This window comes from Artemia franciscana, chromosome 10 (genome assembly GCF_032884065.1).
Source record: "Artemia franciscana chromosome 10, ASM3288406v1, whole genome shotgun sequence".
In the NCBI taxonomy this organism is placed as follows: domain Eukaryota; kingdom Metazoa; phylum Arthropoda; class Branchiopoda; order Anostraca; family Artemiidae; genus Artemia; species Artemia franciscana.
In genome coordinates this window covers 13,884,617-13,902,300 of record NC_088872.1, presented here as the reverse complement: position 1 = coordinate 13,902,300, position 17,684 = coordinate 13,884,617, and the positions used below count along the sequence as shown (strand labels likewise).

Sequence of the window (17,684 nt, the reverse complement as noted above, 5' to 3'; positions counted from 1 at the left end):
ATAAATAGCAAAATGTCTGTGCTGGGCCCTTTACTTTATTTAGTTTACGTGAACATGATGCACGTTTATCTAAAGGATACATATATTACTAACATTATTGCTAACAAAATTTGCAAAATCTGCAGATAATTTAATAGCAAAAGCTCTTATTACTCTCAAAAGATTAGAGATGTTTACGAGTTTAAGTTTGCTGTGTGTGAATGTAAAGAAAATTTTTTACTGACATTCTGTGGAGTGGGTGATTCTGTTGATGTATTTAGTAAAGTTCTATTTGGTGAAAAACCTATTTTACAAGGTATATCACTGCGGTACCTCGGCTTCCATATTGATTTTAATATATCGTAGAAGCATCATAGCGACATTATCTCCACCAAAGTTGCACTTGGAGTTGGCATCCTCAAAAGATTGAAGCATATTCTGCCGGAACATACTCTTCGCACGATATATTTTGCAATAATCTACCCATATATCATACGGATGTTTAGTCTGGAGAAGCAATTTTTATGTTAATTACAAGCTAAATGGTTTTCTCATAGTTTTGATCGGACGATTTCGGTAAAAAAAAGGGGGTGGGAGAGGAGGCCTAGTTACCTCCCAATTTTTGGTTACTTAAAAATACAACTAGATTTGTTTTATTTTTTTACAAACGTTTTTGTTAGTAATATACATACGTACCTTACGAATTAGCTTATGCAACGAACTTATATAATTGTATATTTTTATTGTGAGGGGGTTTTTCCCCTCGTCAATACCTCGTTCTTTACAATAAAGCTTGAATTTTGTCCTAAATCTTTCAGAATGACCCTTGAATCACAAAGGCCGTAGAATAACTAGTTAGAGTTACTAAAAATACTTTAGCGTAAAGAGCAAGGTATTGTGGAAGAGATGAACCCCCTTATATAAGTAATATTTTATGTTCGTTTTAAGTTTTAATGTTGATCATTACTTCCAGTTGAAAAAAAAAAATAATTTTCTCATTGTCTTTTTGTAAATGATGCTAGAAAATCCTACGACCCCTTCATGGAAATTCTCTTCCCTCATGAAAAGTTCCTGCATGGAAAGATCCTCCCACTTAACCTGCCCCCCCTCCCAACCCACCCTAAACCCAACACAAAAAAAGTCCCCCCCAAACGTCTGTACACTTCATAATTAACAACTATTATGTGTAACAATGGTCAAAGTTTATAAGTTGCCGCCCCTCCCCCGGGAACTGTGGTGGATTTAGTCATCCCCAAAGACATAGTTATTAGGTTTTTGACTAAGTTAAACACAATGGCTATCTCAAAATTTTGATCCGGTGACCTTGGAGAAAAATGTGTGTTGGAGGGGGTCTCGGTGCTCTCCAATTTTTTGGTCACTTAAAAAGGACACTATAACTTTTAATTTACGCTAGAATGAACCCTCTTGCGACATTCTAGGACAACTAGGTTGATACGATCACCCCTGAGGAAAAAAAACAAAAAAAACAAAACAAAAAAATACGCACCCGTTATCTGTCTTCTGGCAAAAATACAAAACTCCACCATTTTTATGATAGGGGCTTGAAACTTCTACAGTAGGTTTCTCGGATATGCTGACTCTGATGGTGTGATTTTTTTAAGATTCTGGGACTTTTAGAGGGTATTTCCGCCTATTTTCTAAAATAAGGCACATTTTCTCAGGCTCGTAACTTTTGACCGGTAAAACTACACTTTATGAAACTTATATATTTAAAATTAGTATTAAAATGCAATTCTTTTGATGTAACTATTTGTATCAAAACTTTGTTTTTTAGAGTTTTGGTCACTATTGAGCCTAGTCGCTTCTTACTACAGTTTTTTACCACGAACTGTTTGAAATAGTAACTTGTAAATGAATAAAAGTAATACATTCTACTATAACGTTGAGATAGAACTTACTAATGTCTCAGGTTTTCCCGTCCCTTTTTTGTTTTTGTATTTTTTTTCTGCCCATCGTGAAAATTCAAATGCTAAACTGTTATCTGACTTGTAATCAACCAAATTCAAATGGTCAGCTGTTACCAATTAGACATGTGAAAAATCTAAATTCCCTTTAAATCCGGTCTTAATGTTCAGGGAAATTCAACAGTCTTTAGATATTCTGGTACAACCCTCAAGGAGCAATTAAGCCAATGAGAAAGGAGGAAATCTCGTAACGTATTTCAATGTTATTGGAAATAGAATTTGCTTTCAACCTAGGAGATTGACCTTAAAGTTTGATTTCGTTAGTTTATCATGTTGTATACAAACGGGATGGACATAACCTAAAATCATTTTTACCAGGAAGGAAAACTGATAATTTCAAAGATAATTTCCAGGTAGAGGGAGAGAGACAAGTACTGCCAAAAGCTCTTTTTTCCTAAAATTTAAACGGTAATACTTATATATTCTTATTTACATACTTTTTTATACAGTCTACAGGACAGTCAACCAAATCAAAAGCCACTATATGGATCTATGTTGTCAAAAGAGCGTGTCTGCCATATCTCAGGGATGGATAGGGGCATTAAGTCTTAGTTGTTAAGGAGGGTGTTGAATTGAATTTAATGGCACAATGCTCGTCCAAGTTGTAAAAAGAGTATATCTAAAATATCTCAGCCACAGTCAATGGTACTTAGCTGAAATTTCAAGGGACGTTGAGATGGATGTTGAACTAAATCAAAAGACAGTAATGTGTATCCAGCTTATCAAAATTGTGTATCTGCGAAATCTAAATAACAGGTATGAGTATGAAGTTGAAAATTTCGGTGAATGTTAAGGGGAACCTTTAGCTAAACAAATAAGACACTATGAGCATCCAAGTTGTCAAAAAATGTATCTGTAATATTTCACAAACTGCTAGGGGTATGAAGTTGAAACTACCAGTGATTGTATAAGGGTGGAAATGGTCGCTAAATTAAAAAGCATTAATTACATCCAGGATGTCCAAAGGGTATATTTTTAACAAATCCGGAAAGTCAAATGGTATTAAGTTCAAACTTTCACAGAATTTGGGGAGAGAGGGATGTTGAACTAAGCAAAAAGAGACTATATGCATCCAGGTTGTCAAAATGACGCATCTGCAATACCCCACAAATAGTTAAGGGTATTAAATTGGAACTTATAGGGAATGTTGAGGTGCTATTGAACTAAATCTTAAGGTACTGAATCTATGCTGTCCAAAAGTCATTTCTAGAAAGTGCTAAGCTTGAATTTTCTACGAATGCTGGGGGGAGCCAAAATGAGGCTGGGGGGGAGGCAAGCTTGGGTCTAGAGGGGGCAGCTGCTGCCCTGCCCCATAACAAATTACGAAGCGTTATCTTTCGTTACCTCGTTGAAACGTTACCTTTTGGGAAGTTGTTAATGATTTGATCTTTGTTTATGTTTAAAGGTTTAATGTGAATATATATTATTAGACAACAAGAATGGGAACGAACATAATATACAACCCAATGGGCTTTCCTGATGTTTGTTAAAATTTGATATAAACGTTATTTTTGTTCATAAATTATTTCTCTCTCTTTCTCTCTCTCTCTCTATCTTTCTCTCTTGTGGTTTCCTTCTTACTCTTATTTATACCAAATTGCCATTTGGCTCAGTCTTACCTGTTAATCCTATAGAACAATTCCTCTGCAACGTCATTGGTGTATGGAGTCGCTTTTACATTAAACAAGGTGAAATCTATTTCCAGTCCTCCAGGAGTGACCCAAGATGGACCTATGGGGTCAAAACTCCCATGGGCAACGAGGCTGTAAAGTGGCAAGACACAATTAGGATCTCCGTAGAAAAATTGAATCATTTTAAACGTGTGGTTCTTGTAGAATTCGTACTTTCTTGCTATAAATTCTGGTCCTGGTCTGATCTCACATCTAGAAAAAAGGAAATCTTTTAGAATTGAAATTAAAACTCAATGAAAAGATTTTTTGAGAAATAATGGAAAATGAGAATTAATTTTATCTCGTTTCTGATACTAAAATCAGAAAGGAACAGAAATTGTAATACAATAGGTCAAACTTAAAACGAATAGAGAAACTGTATATATATATATATATATATATATATATATATATATATATATATATATATATATATATATATATATATATATATATATATATATATATATATATATATTTATAATGAACTTACATCAAACTGTGAGAATTAAAACTAAATAATTAAAATTACTTTTTAAAACTTTTTTTAAAAAATAGCCCTAGCATCCTTACTTCAACGAAGTTCAACTAGGACTGGCGAAAAGAATGAAATGAGAATATAAGCACTGAACCAACTACGAAAAGGCCTTTGAGACAGGCTGCTGAACAAGCAAAATTAGCTTTAAGAAATTGTATCTACTCATTTTGTTCTCTTTAGTTTCTCTCTTATTCTTTTATTGTGCTGAAGACGGTCCTTTGACATAGGGCCGAAATATCCACAGAACTAATTTCCACTGTCTTGAAAAGATTTTCCCTATTGTCTCTGCTTTGTATTTGTTTGTTTTCAATTGCTCTTAAACAATTGCCAGAAGCAGTTAAGCAGCACACAAAGCAACATCATTCCATTTTACGTGCCCTGGCAAGGACCAATAACAAATGAAAAGATTTAAAATTTAAAAGGAAACATCATCTTCAAGCGGGCGGTAGCTTCTTGCACTTTTAGTGCCAATAATTACAGGACTTGTAAACATTTTTATCTAGAAAATGGCTAAACTCTACAAATTGACGCCAAAAGAACTCACCCTTTCGCCAATGGAACACTTTAAGGATAATCTCAGTAAATTCACTAATAATGAGAATATTGCTGATGATAAAAAACTACTTTTGCTTCAAGATACACTTTGACAAGTGAACAGGCATAAACCTCATTTTGTGAGACCACTCAATACAAGTGTCAATGACAAATAGTTGAAATTAGTAAAAATACTTTAGCGTAAAGAGCGAGGTATTTAGGAGGAGAAGAACCCCTCATATGTGTAATAATCTCTGTTCGTTTTAAGTTTTAATGCTGCTCCTTACTTTCAGTTTAAAAACTTTTTCATATTTATTTTTTCATTGTTTTTTTTTATAATAATGCTAGATAATCCTGCGCCCCCTTAATTGGATTTCTCTTCCCCCATGAAATATTCCTCCAAAGAAAGATCCTCCTACATAGCCCCCTCCCCTCAACCCTCCAAACCAAAATAATCCTCCTAAAAAAACGTCTGTACACTTCCCAATAACCATTACTGTATGTAAACACTGGTCAAAGTTTGTAACTTGCAGCCCCTCCCCCGGGGACTGTGGGGGAGTAATTCATCCCAAAGACACAGTTCTCATGGTTTTCGACTATGCTGAACAAAATGGCTGTCTCAAAATTTTGACCCGTTGACTTTGAGAAAAAATGAGCGTGGGAGGGGGGCTTAGGTGCCCTCCAATTTTTTTGGTCACTTAAAAAGGGCACTAGAACTTTTCATTTCTGTTAAAATGAGCCCTCTTGCGACATACTAGGACCAAACGGTCGATACGATGACCCCTGAGAAAAAAAACACGCACCCGTGATCGATCTTCTGGCAAAAAATTACGAAGTTCCACGTTTTTGTAGATAGGAGCATGAAACTTTTACGTAGGGTTCTCTGATACGCTGAATGCGATTTTTCGTGGTATGATTTTGTGGTTAAGATTCTATGACTTTTAGGGAGTGTTTCCCCCTATTTTCTAAAATAAGGCAATTTTCTCAGGCTCGTAACTTTTGATGACAAAGACTAAATTTGATGAAACTTATATATTTAAAATCAAAATAAAAATTCGATTCTTTTGATGTATCTTTTAGTATCAAAATTCCGTTTTTTAGAGTTTCGTTTACTATTGAGCCGGGTCGCTCTTTACTACAGTTCGTTACCACGAACTGTTTGATAAAGATTCTATGGCTTTTAAGGGACGTTTCCCCTTTTATCGAAAATGCGACAAATTTTCTCAGGTTCGTAACTTTTGGTGGGTAAGACTAAACTTGATGAAATTTGTATATGAAAAATCAGCATAAAAATTCAATTCTTTTGATGTATATATTGGCCTCAAATTATGTTTATTAGAGTTTCGTTTACTATTTAGTAACTTCGAGAAGGAATTGAAATTAGACTTAAGATTAATAACAATATTTCCTTAAATAGGGACTTGGGGGTTTATTCACTAAATGCTCTATACACAAATTAAAACAATCTTACAAAACATTTTTAAAAACCAGTAAATATTAAAACAGAACCAGTCACAAATAGACCTTTGAGTTCAGCTGCCAAAAAGGCAAGAATAGCACTAAAAACGTGTTTTTATTACTTTTCTTTCATTTTAATGAATTGGCTCGTTTCATCCCACCTTATTTATCAGTCCTGGTTGAACTTCGCTGAAGTAAGTTTCACTGAGATCCCCTAGCTTTTTCGAGGGTTTTTCTCACTTGTTCGAAAATCAAACAATTTTTTCAGGTTAGTAACATAAAACTTAAGGAATTTTATGCACTTGAAGTCAGAATAAAAAGCCAATTCTCTTTGATAGGCTGTCGTTATCAAAATTCTGTTTAAAAGGAATTAGGGATTCATTATAAAACAGTTCGTGGTACCGAACTGTAAGTAAGGATCAACCCGGCTCAATAATAACCGAAACTCTAAAAAACTGGAATTTTGATACTAATAGATCCATAGAAAAAATCAGTTTTTATGCTTATTATACTGAGTTTCGTCTTAGCGATTAAAGGCTACGAGCCTGAGAAAATTTGCTTGATTTTCAAAAAAAGGAGAAAACATCCTCTAAAAGTATTAGAATCCGAATGGAAACCACACCATCTGATTCAGCGTATCAGAAAACCCTATTACAGTGGTTTCAAGCTCCTATCTCCAAAACTGTGGTATTTTGTAAATATTGGAGGGCCACTAGCCCCCCTCCTACGTCTATTTTTCCCCAATAACGTCTGACAAAAATGTTGAAATAGCCATTTTCTTCAGTATAGATCAAAATTCCAAAAACTATACCCTCGGAGATAACATGACCCCCTACAGCCCCAGAAGATAGGTCTTTAAGTTATAAAATTTGTCCATTGTTTACGTACAGTATTTGTTATGGGGAAGTATATAGACATTTGGAGGGTGAAATTTTTACCGGGAAGATGTGATAGAATTTATATGCGAAATTCTTTTTATTTGTCTTATTTTCTCTTTACAAACCCAATTTTGTGCCTAAAGATGTTCCGAAGGAATTGCACGGAAAAAATCTTCAGTGGGTTTTGATTTCCGGAAAAAAATTCCATGGAAGGAAGATTTCCAGAATGATTGGAAAAAAAGTTGGAAATAAAAGTTCTTTTTTTTAATGAAGTATGCTAGGGAGAATTTTTCAGGCTGACTTGTCCATGAGACGTTTTATGGGGGGGATTCCCCTCCCGTCCGTGAGACATTTTATTGGGGGGATTTCAATTACGACGGAATTGCCCGGAGGGAATTTTACATGGTGGTATTGTTTACCTGGGATAAACTTTCCATGGGGGATTTTCCCGTGAGGGGAGGGAATTTATCATGGAAGATGAGTCTTCTTTACCGACATTATAAGGAAAACGATCATAAATTAGATTTAAAAAAAAAAAATCAACTGAAAGTAAGGAGCAGCATTAAAACTCAAAACGAACAGAAATTATTCCTTATATGAAGGGTTTATAACCTCCTCAATACCTTTCTCTCTACGCTAAGGTTTGAAAGTTTTTCCCAATTGTTTAAGAACGACTCCTGAAACACAAGGGCCGTTTAATTGCAATAGGAAGCTGTTTTAATAGTGCTAAAAACGTCAGCGTCAAAAAGCAGGTATTGAGGAGCTGGGAAACCGCTTCAAACTCGGAATGATTTATGTTCGTTTTGTTTTTTAATGTTACCCCTTACTTTCAGCAGAAAATTCTTGCTTTTTTTTATTTAATTATACAAAAAACGCCCGATTTTATCTAAGAGCTTTCTACTTTACCGCAACGACTAAATAAATCGCTGCTAATCTTTTTCACCATCATCGGCATTTTGAAGAAAAACAGATTTGCTGTCTACTTTTCTTCTCTATGGTTGGAGTTTTCCTTGTTTTTTTATTTTGAAGAAAAAGTTGCAAATTTAAATTAATAAAAATAGGTTGGGGGCTTTTTTTGTACCTTTTGACCGTTGAAGGTATAAAACCTGCACTGATATTTTCTGCACTGATGTCGGTCTGGCCTTTAAAGCTCGAAAAATTCCCCAAAGAAGAAATCAGGCACAAATGGAGACAATACTAGCAAAACTACCAACAAAAAAGCTAAAAAGTAAATACAAAAGTTTTAAAAAAGTTGCTGTTAAGAGCAGAAAATAACGTAAAATTAAAAAGCTACCATTCTACCAGTTAAAATGCGATAATTCGGAGATTTCTTCAAAGCCATTCAGGTTCTTTAAATATGACTTTACCTTGCAATTAATTAAAAAAGGAGTAAGGATCAATGTCACCTGTATATACTAAATAAGCCGACGGGACGCATTTGGGGATCAGATTTCACGAAAACCACAAAACACCTGTCCCATTAAAAGTTACAGAAGCACATAACCAAAGCTAAATTGAAAACTACCAACAGTATTAGTCCACAAAGTATCAGCTTTACATTGTAGAATTTATGATCAGATATCAGCTTTAAACCCCAGACAAAAACAAGTTTGAAGTTACCCCCCATAATTTCACTTAATCCACTAACACTCCACAAGATATGAGCTTTGCCGTATAGAATTCATGCTCAGACATCATTCATAAACTCAAGCGAATTCAAAACAGAAATGAATTAACTTTAAATAATCGCAGTTAATAGACCACGAAATATCAATTTATATTGTAATAATTTAAAAAACAATGTTTTCCCGAGGGAAGTAAAGACCGAAGTTGAAACTTAAAACGAACAAAATTATTATTTCACAGCCTATCTAACATATATCAATAAAACTAGTGCAAATAAACCAACTGGGAATATTTACCTATGTTTGTAGGTTTACGGAAAACTAGCGTTATACTTAAGGCCGTGATTAAGTGAACTGATGGAACTCGAAAATCCCATGTTAAATTGAAAATTTATATTTAAAAAGTACTCAAGTATTCATTGGCGGAAGATGCCACTTTTAATATCAGGCCATAGCTTTTTGAAGATGCTACAAAATGTTTGAAAGGATTTTGCTCTATTTCCTCTAATTGCTTAGAAATCTTAGAAAATGTCTAGGTCTTTTTTACAAGTGTACTCGATAAAGGATATTGCTTTTAGAACAAAATCGGTACTATCATGAGCAGAAGACAATAACCTGTAAGATGATTGGAACCATTTTTCGATTTATTTTCCTGTTTTCTAACAGTCCCATAAAATATTTTCAGCTACCTGAAATTTTTAAAAGTCGGTTGCCAGAAACAATCTTTTCAGATCGCCGATAATACCCCCTAGAGACCAAAATGACAAGCTGGTATAATCAGCTGCTTGTTAATAGAGTGTGAAATTTTCATAAATTATTTCAGTGCAATGAAGAAACCTAGAAATGAGAAATAGTCAGGAGCCTTCAGTAAAGTTGTGCACACAAAGCCGAAATCATGAGGAAAATTAAATCAAAGCGAGGTATACATCTTAAAAGTGTTACCACACATAGACAGCGCCTTTGTAAAAAGTATTTGGAGCTTGGTAGATGTAAATATCCAAAATACCTAATAATGCGGTACGCTGAAGAACTAGACAAGTCAAGAGATTTAGGTCAAGCGACAAACCTTGAGGCGGAGCACAACCCCGTAGCTTCTTCCCCGTTGCCCTACCGGATCGTGACTGGTGGTGGAAACTTGGATGCGACAAATTGAAGGATTGCCGACGGATTCTTGATCCAGCATTTTTCGTGCGCGATCTAGAGACTAAAGTTTGGAAGCATAGGTGAGGAGGAAACAACCCGTAAAAATCATAGAACCTTAACAAAATTTACACCACCAGATTCAGCGTGTCAGAGAATCCTACTGTAGTTTCAAGCTCCTATCTACAATTAAACAAAAAAAAAACAAGCTTTTCTAAGTGAAAGTGAGGAGCGACATTAAAACTTAAAACGATCAGAAATTACTCCGTATATGAAAGGGGCTTTTTTTCTTCAACGCCCCACTCTTTACGCTAAAGTTTTTTACTGTTTTAAAATGTAGAGTAAGAGAAAGAGAAAGAGCCCCTTTCATATACGGAGTAATTTCTGTTCGTTTTAAGTTTTAATGTCGCTCCTTACTTTCATTTAAAAAAAACTTGCTCTTTTTTTTTTTATTTCTGGACGCCTTTGAATTAATGCATGGTTTGATCTTGGCTCTCCAGACATAAATAATTAAAACGAAATTTGCATAATAATTTTTTGGGGCTAAATGGCTTTTTCACAGTTTTAATCGGAAGATTTTGATAAAAAAGGAGCGAGGGAGGAGGCCTAGTTACCCTCCTATTTTTTGATTACTTAAAAAACCAACTATAACTTATAATTTTTACGAACGTTTTCGTAAGTAAAAAATATACGTAACTTACGAATTAAATTACGTAGCGAACTTCAATATTCGTATGTTTTTATTGCGTATATGAGGGGGCTCACCCCTCGTCGACACCTCGCTCTTGATATTAAAGCTTAAATTTTGTCGCAATTCCTTAAGAATGACCCCTGAATCACAAAGGCCGTAGAATAAATAGTTTAAATTACTAAAAATGCTTTAGCGTAAAGAGCGAGGTATTGGGAGGAGGTTGACCCCTCATATGCGTAATAATTTCTGTTCGTTTTAAGTTTTAATGCTGCTTCTGACTTTCAGTAGAAAAAAACTTTTCATGTTTATTTTTTCATTGTTTTTTTTTAAATAATGCTAGAAAATCCTGCGCCTCCTCCATTGAAAGTCTCTTCACCCATGAGAAGTTCCTCCATGGAAAAATCCTCCCCGGTAACCGTCCCCCCTCAAATATCCTCCCAAATCAAAAAATATCCCCCTGAAAACGTCTGTACGCTTCTTAGTAACCGTTACTATATGTACACACAGGTCAAAGATTGTAACTTGCAGCCCTCCCACGGGGACTGCGGGGGAGTAAGTCGTCCCCAAAGACATAGTTATTGGGTTTATCGACTATGATGAATAAAATGGCTATCTCAGAATTTTGATCCGGTGACTTTGGGGAAAAAACCGTGGGAGGGGGCCTAGGTGCCCTCCAATTTTTTGGTCACTTAAAAAGGGCACTAGAACTTATCATTTCAGTTAGAATGAGCCCTTTCTTGATATTATAGGACCACTGAGTCGATACGATCACCCCTGGAAAAAAAAACAAATAAACACGCATCCGTGATTTGTCTTCTGGCAAAAAATGCGAAATTCCAGTTTTTTATAGATTGGGGCTTGAAACTTCTACATCAAGGTTCTCTGATACGCTGAATCTGATGGTGTGATTTTTGTTAAGATCGCATGACTTTTAGGGGGTGTTTCCCCCTATTTTCTAAAATGAGGAAAAAAATTTCAGGCTCTTAACTTTTGATGGGTAAGACTAATCTTGATGAAACTTATATATTTAAAATCAGCATTAAAATGCCATTCTTTTGATATAACTATTGGTATCAAAATTCCATTTTTTTTTAGATTTTGGTTGCTATTGAGCCTGGTCGCTCCTTACTACAGTTCGTTACCACGAACTGTTTAAAAATGTGGAATTTTGTATTTTTTGTCAGAAGGCAGATCACGGATGCGTGTTTATTTGTTTTTTTTTGTTGTTTTTTTTTTCCAGGGGTGATCGTATCGACCCATTGGTCCTAGAATGTTGCGAGAGGGTTCATTCTAACAGAAATGAAAAGTTCTACTGCCCTTTTTAAGTGACCAAAAAAATCGGAGGGCACCTAGGCCCCGTTGCACGCTAATTATTTTCCCAAAGTCACCGTATCAAAATTCTGAGATAGCCATTTAATTCAGCGTAGTCAAAAATCCTTACAACTATGCCTTTTGGGATGACCTACTTCCCAAAATCCCCGTGGGAGGGGCTACAAGTCACTAACACTGACCAGTGCTTACATATAGTAATGGTTATTGGGAAGTGTTCAGACGTTTTCTGGGGCGTTTTCACTTGGTTGGGGGCAGAGGTTGAGAAGAGGGGGATATGTTGGGGGAACTTTACATGGAGGAATTTGTCATGTGGGAAGAAAATTTCCATGAAGGGAGCGCAGGATTTTCTAGCATTATTTAAAAAACAATGAAAAAATAAATATGACAAAGTTTTTCAACTGAAAGGAACAGAATATTCCTGTTATTATTTTCCTGTAAATATTAATTCCTGTAAATATTCCATAATAATTTTTCTTAAAAGGAACAGAAATTATTGCGCATATGAGGGGCTCACCTCCTCCTAATACCTCGCTCTTTACGCTAAAGTATTTTTAGAAATTTCAACTATTTATTCTACGGCTTTTGTTATTCAGGGGTCATTCTTAAGAAATTGGGACAAAATTTAAGCTTTACCGTGAAGAGTGAGGTACTGACGAGGGGGTGAACCCCCTCATATATGTTATAAAAATATGAGAATACAGAAGTTTCTTTATGTAAGCTAATTTTTAAGTTGCGAATATCTTTAACTAATAAAATTTATTTTTACTAATAATTTTACTAATAAAAACATTCATAAAAAATTAAAAGTTCTAGTTGCCTTTTTAAGTAACCAAAAAACCGGAGGGCAACTAGACCTCTGTCCCCGCTTCTTTTTTTCCTCAAAATCATTCGATCAAAACTGTGAGAAAACCATTTAGCCAAAAAAAAAAATAATAAATAGACAAATTTTGTTTTAATTATTCATCTGCGGAGAGCATAAATAAAAACATGCATTGATTCAAAAACGTTCAGAAATTAAATTAAATAAAAACAAGTGTTTTTTAACTTAAAGTAAGGAGTGACATTAAAACATAAAACGAACAGAAATTACTTCAAAAATGAAAGGGGCTGCTTCCTCAACAATGCCCCGCTCTTCACGCTTAAGTCCGACTCTTCCTCTTAACTCCATTTTTAAAACAGTAAAAAACTTTAGCGTAAAGAGCGGGGCGTTCACGAGGAAGCAGTCCCTTTCATATACGAAGTAATTTTTGTTCGTTTTAAGTTTTAATGTTACTCCTTACTTTCAGTTAATTTTTTTTCAATTTAATTCGTAAGAAAACTTTGGTTTTCTGAGAATCCTCGAAGAAAACTTTCAACTAAGCTTTAGTTGATTTTAATTAGCATATCCCTAGGAAAAAAAAGAGGAAAAAAATAAATTTTAAAATGCACTCTGTGCATGCCGTCACAGTTTCATATTTCATGGGCATTTTGTATTTGAGAATGATAGTGCTCTTTTGCTCATTTTCTCTTCTCCCTTGGTCGGTAACCAAGCTTTGCAAGGCCCAGCCAAATATATTGCTATCTCTCCAAAGGAAGCTGTCTATCAAAACCTCTCACAAGACTTGATAATTGGTACTATTTGAAGTTTTGACAATCGACGGTCTCTAGAGAATTAAAAGACAGAAGGCTAACCTAACTTCAATTTTGAAGCTCGATGTTTTCAAGTTCACTTAATCACGGCCACCGAACTTAGTTGAAAGCTTTCTTCGAGGATTTTTAGAAAACCAAAGGTTTCTTACAAATTAAAAAAAATGACTGAAAGTAAGGAGTGACATTAAAACTTAAAACAAACAGAAATTACTTCTTATATGAAAGGGACTGCTTCCTCGTGAACGCCCCGCTCTTTATGCTGAAGATTTTTACTGTTTTAAAAAATAGAGTTAAGAGAAAGAGTCCGACTTTAGCGTGAAGAGCGGGGCGTTGATGAGGAAGCAGCCCCTTTCATATATGAAGTAATTTCTGTTCGTTTCATGTTTTAATGTCACTACTTACTTTAAGTTAAAAACTACTATTTTTTTATTTAATTTCTGAACGTTTTTTAATCAATGCATGTTTTGATTTATGCTCTCCGCAGATGAATAATTAAAACGAAATTTGCATATTTATTTTTTGGGCTAAACGGCTTTCTCATAGTTTTGATCGAATGATTTTGAGAAAAAAAAGTAGCGGGGAAGGAGGTCTAGTTACCCTCCGATTATTTGGTTACCTAAAAAGGCAACTAGAACTTTTAATTTTTTTATTAGTAAAAATAAATTTTATTAGTTAAAGATATACGTAACTTACAAATTAGCTTACATAAGGAACTTCTGTATTCTCATTTTTTTATTACATATATGAGGGGTTTCACCCCCTCGTCAGTACCTCGCTCTTCACGCTAAAGCTTAAATTTTGCCCCAATTTCTTAAGAATGACCCCTGAATCACAAAAGCCGTAGAATAAATAGTTGAAATTTCTAAAAATACTTTAGCGTAAAGAGCGAGGTATTAAGAGGAGGTGAGCCCCTCATATGCGCAATAATTTCTGTTCTTTTTAAGTTTTAATGCTGCTCCTTACTTTCAGTTGAAAAAACTATGTCATATTTATTTTTTCATTTTTTTAAATAATGCTAGAAAATCCTGCGCTCCCTTCATGGAAATTTTCTTCCCCCATGACAAATTCCTCCATGAAAAGTTCCCCCAACATATCCCTCTCTTCTCAACCCCTGCCCCCAACCAAATGAAAACGCCCCTGAAAACGTCTGTACGCTTCCCAATAATCATTACTATATGTAAGCATTGGTTAGTGTTTGTAACTTGTAGCCCCTCCCACGGGGACTGTGGGGGAGTAAGTCGTCCCAAAAGACATAGTTATAAGGATTTTCGACTACGCTGAATAAAATGGCTATCTCAGAATTTTGATCCGGTTACTTTGGGAAAATAATTAGCGTGGGACGGGGGCCTAGGTGCCCTCCGATTTTTTTGGTCACTTAAAAGGGGCACTAGAACTTTTCATTTCCGTTAGAATGAGCCCTTTTGCAACATTTTAGGACCACTGGGTCGATTCGATCACCCCTGAAAAAAACAAAAAACCAATAAACACGCATCTGTGATCTGCCTTCTGACAAAAAAAAAAAAACAAAATTCCACATTTTGGTAGATACGAGCTCGAAACTTCTACAGTAGGGTTCTATGACTTCTAGGGTTGTTTCCCCCTATTTTCTAAAATAAAGCACATTTTCTCAGGGTAAGACTTTTGATGGGTAAGACTAAACTTGATGAATCTTATATATTTAAAATCAGCATTAAAATAGGATTCTTTTGGTCTAGCTATTGGTATTAAAATTCAATTTTTTAGAGTTTTGGTTACTAATGAGCCGGGTCGCTCTTTACTACAGTTCGTTACCACGAACTGTTTGATAAAGTTGGAGGACAAGCAATATAAACAAAGGTATTTTATTTCAAATGACAATACAATTAAGTATGTAAATACAAAGAAGGATAGAATGTAAGGAAAATGAATTTCCTGTTACCGGTACTAGACGATTAATCTTATAAGTACGGATCTCGTATTGGAAGCCCCCGTGGAACTCTGGGATCAAAGCATCCATGAAGAATCCTTTTAGCTTGGGAAAAATCTTATCGGTCCAAAAGCCTGGATCGCGGTCTATCTTTTCAATGTAGAAGTCTTTCTGGGTAAAAATCATGAAAAAGCAAGTATCTAGCTGAGCACATTCAAGCTGACATTGTACTTGGTAAAAGTAGTCGTGGCCTCGTTTGAGGTTGACTAGTCCATTCTTTCCAGCTTCCATGCAACAGTCCGCCTTAGCCTCTTTTCGATTCTTTATCCACTTGCCTATCCCCAAATTGTTCGCAGTTTCGCAGTTGCATACCTCGCTTTGATTTAATTTTCCCCATGATTTCAGCTTTGTGTGCACAACTTTACGGAAGGCTCCTGACTATTTCCCATTTCTAGGTTTCTTCATTGCATTGAAATAATTTATGAAAATTTCACACTCTATTAACAAGCAGCTGATTATACCAGCTTGTCATTTTGGTCTCTAGGGGGTATTATCGGCGATCTGAAACGATTCTTTCTGGCAACCGACTTGTAAAAATTTCAGGTAGCTGAAAATATTCTATGGGACTCTTAGGAAACAGGAAAATACATCGAAAAATGGTTCCAATCATCTTACAGGTCTTCTGCTCATGATAGTACCGATTTTGTTCTAAAAGCAATATCCTTTATCGAGTACACTTGTGAAAAAGACCTAGACATTTTCTAAGATTTCTAAGCCATTAGAGGAAATAGAGCAAAATCCTTTCAAACATGTTGTAGCATCTTCAAGAAGCTATGGCCTAATATTAAAAGCGGCATCTTCCGCCAATGAATACTTGAGTACTTTTTAAATATAAATTTTCAATTTAACATGGGATTTTCGAGTTCCATCAGTTCACTTAATCACGGCCTTAAAAGGGAAAGTTCCAGATACATCACTTAAAAATTCCTGGGCGGAGGATATAACAGATAAAAAATTTACTAACCAAGCCATTTTAGCGCTCTTATAAATAATTAAGCTGTTAAGATAGTGTAAACATTTTAAACTTTTCCCGGATATTACTTAGCAGTCAATTAGAGCTAGCACAGCTGTCTTAGTACTGATGAGCGATTGACCTAGTAATAACAATCAGGAAGTTTCAATTCATTTACGGAAAGCTATAGGTCGAGCGGAAAGATATTCATGGTAAAAAATAAACTGGTATAACAATGTAGACTGATTAAGACATACAACAACCTGGCTTGAGCCTAACTTCAAGTATAGAAATAAAACTATGCGAATGAAGTCCCTCGCGTTTCGTGCTATTAAAAAGTCAATGCGAATTATCCGTCGGATTTCCTCCTACAACAGCATTCGCTCATTGCGGCTGGATGGTCGTATGAGGGTTTCACAAATCGTTGCGGCAGGTGCACCTGAGGGGGTTTTTCAGTCTACCTCTACGTCAGAATCCCTGTGATTGCCTTTGCGTTCCTGCATTTGGGACACCGCAGTCATCCGCTCTTAGAAGAGGTTCTAAGTACTTCAATTGGCAGGCTTTTATGATGTTTTCACGAGAAGCTTGCGTGTCATCTCGCGGATGATTTGATTTGTTATCCTCTGAAGCCATTGGATATTCGAGATTCTTGGAAGACAAATTTCTGATTGGGAATATTCGTCTTTCAATTTCCTGGTTCAGATGTCAAGTATCAACTGCATATAGTATACCAGCACAACATAAATTGTTTGAATTTCTGCTACTGCTAGCAAATTATCACACCGTGAAGCCGCCTCAGACCACATCAGCTGCGCACATTGGTTTCCCATCCCAGGCTGTTATATGTTTACTATTTACGCCCTATCCTCTAGTCCAAATTTCCTTTGAATTCTTATTCTGTGCATCCTTGCTTGCTTTTTCGAACAAGAAACATATTCCCTTTATTTTAGTAGGTAGAGGTGCTCTAGAGGTGACAACGTAAGAACGTTGTAACGCCCAAAAAGCTAGTAAAGTCCTCCCCCCGGAAGAATGACAAAGGACAAAAATAAATAGCTGGTGGTTTGGGAGTGGTCTTGTGAGTATGGTGGGGAGGATGGAATATTATTTCAAAGCCAGTTAAGCTTTAGAAGTTCCGGTTGTGCTGGTTATAGGATATGGACTCGATAATTAACGGGCAAAAATTTTCTCTCTTTTTTTGGTTAATTTGTCAACCCACTGCAGTTGATGGTGTATCTCGTCGCCTTCACAGAACGTCATGTATCCCCAAAATGAATATAGCTTCAAAATAAGTAAAACAGGACAATAAT

At 35.5% G+C, this 17,684-nt stretch overlaps 1 protein-coding gene across 1 annotated transcript in view; it reads right to left on the bottom strand.

Moving 5' to 3' along the window:
* Positions 1 to 17,684, bottom strand: part of LOC136031815 (protein APCDD1-like) — a 120,151-nt gene that overhangs the window by 75,122 nt on the left and 27,345 nt on the right. Inside the window, exon 3 of the mRNA XM_065711633.1 lies at positions 3,584 to 3,847. Coding sequence (XP_065567705.1) covers positions 3,584 to 3,847 — 264 coding nt within the window. The remainder of the gene's footprint in view (positions 1 to 3,583; positions 3,848 to 17,684) is intronic.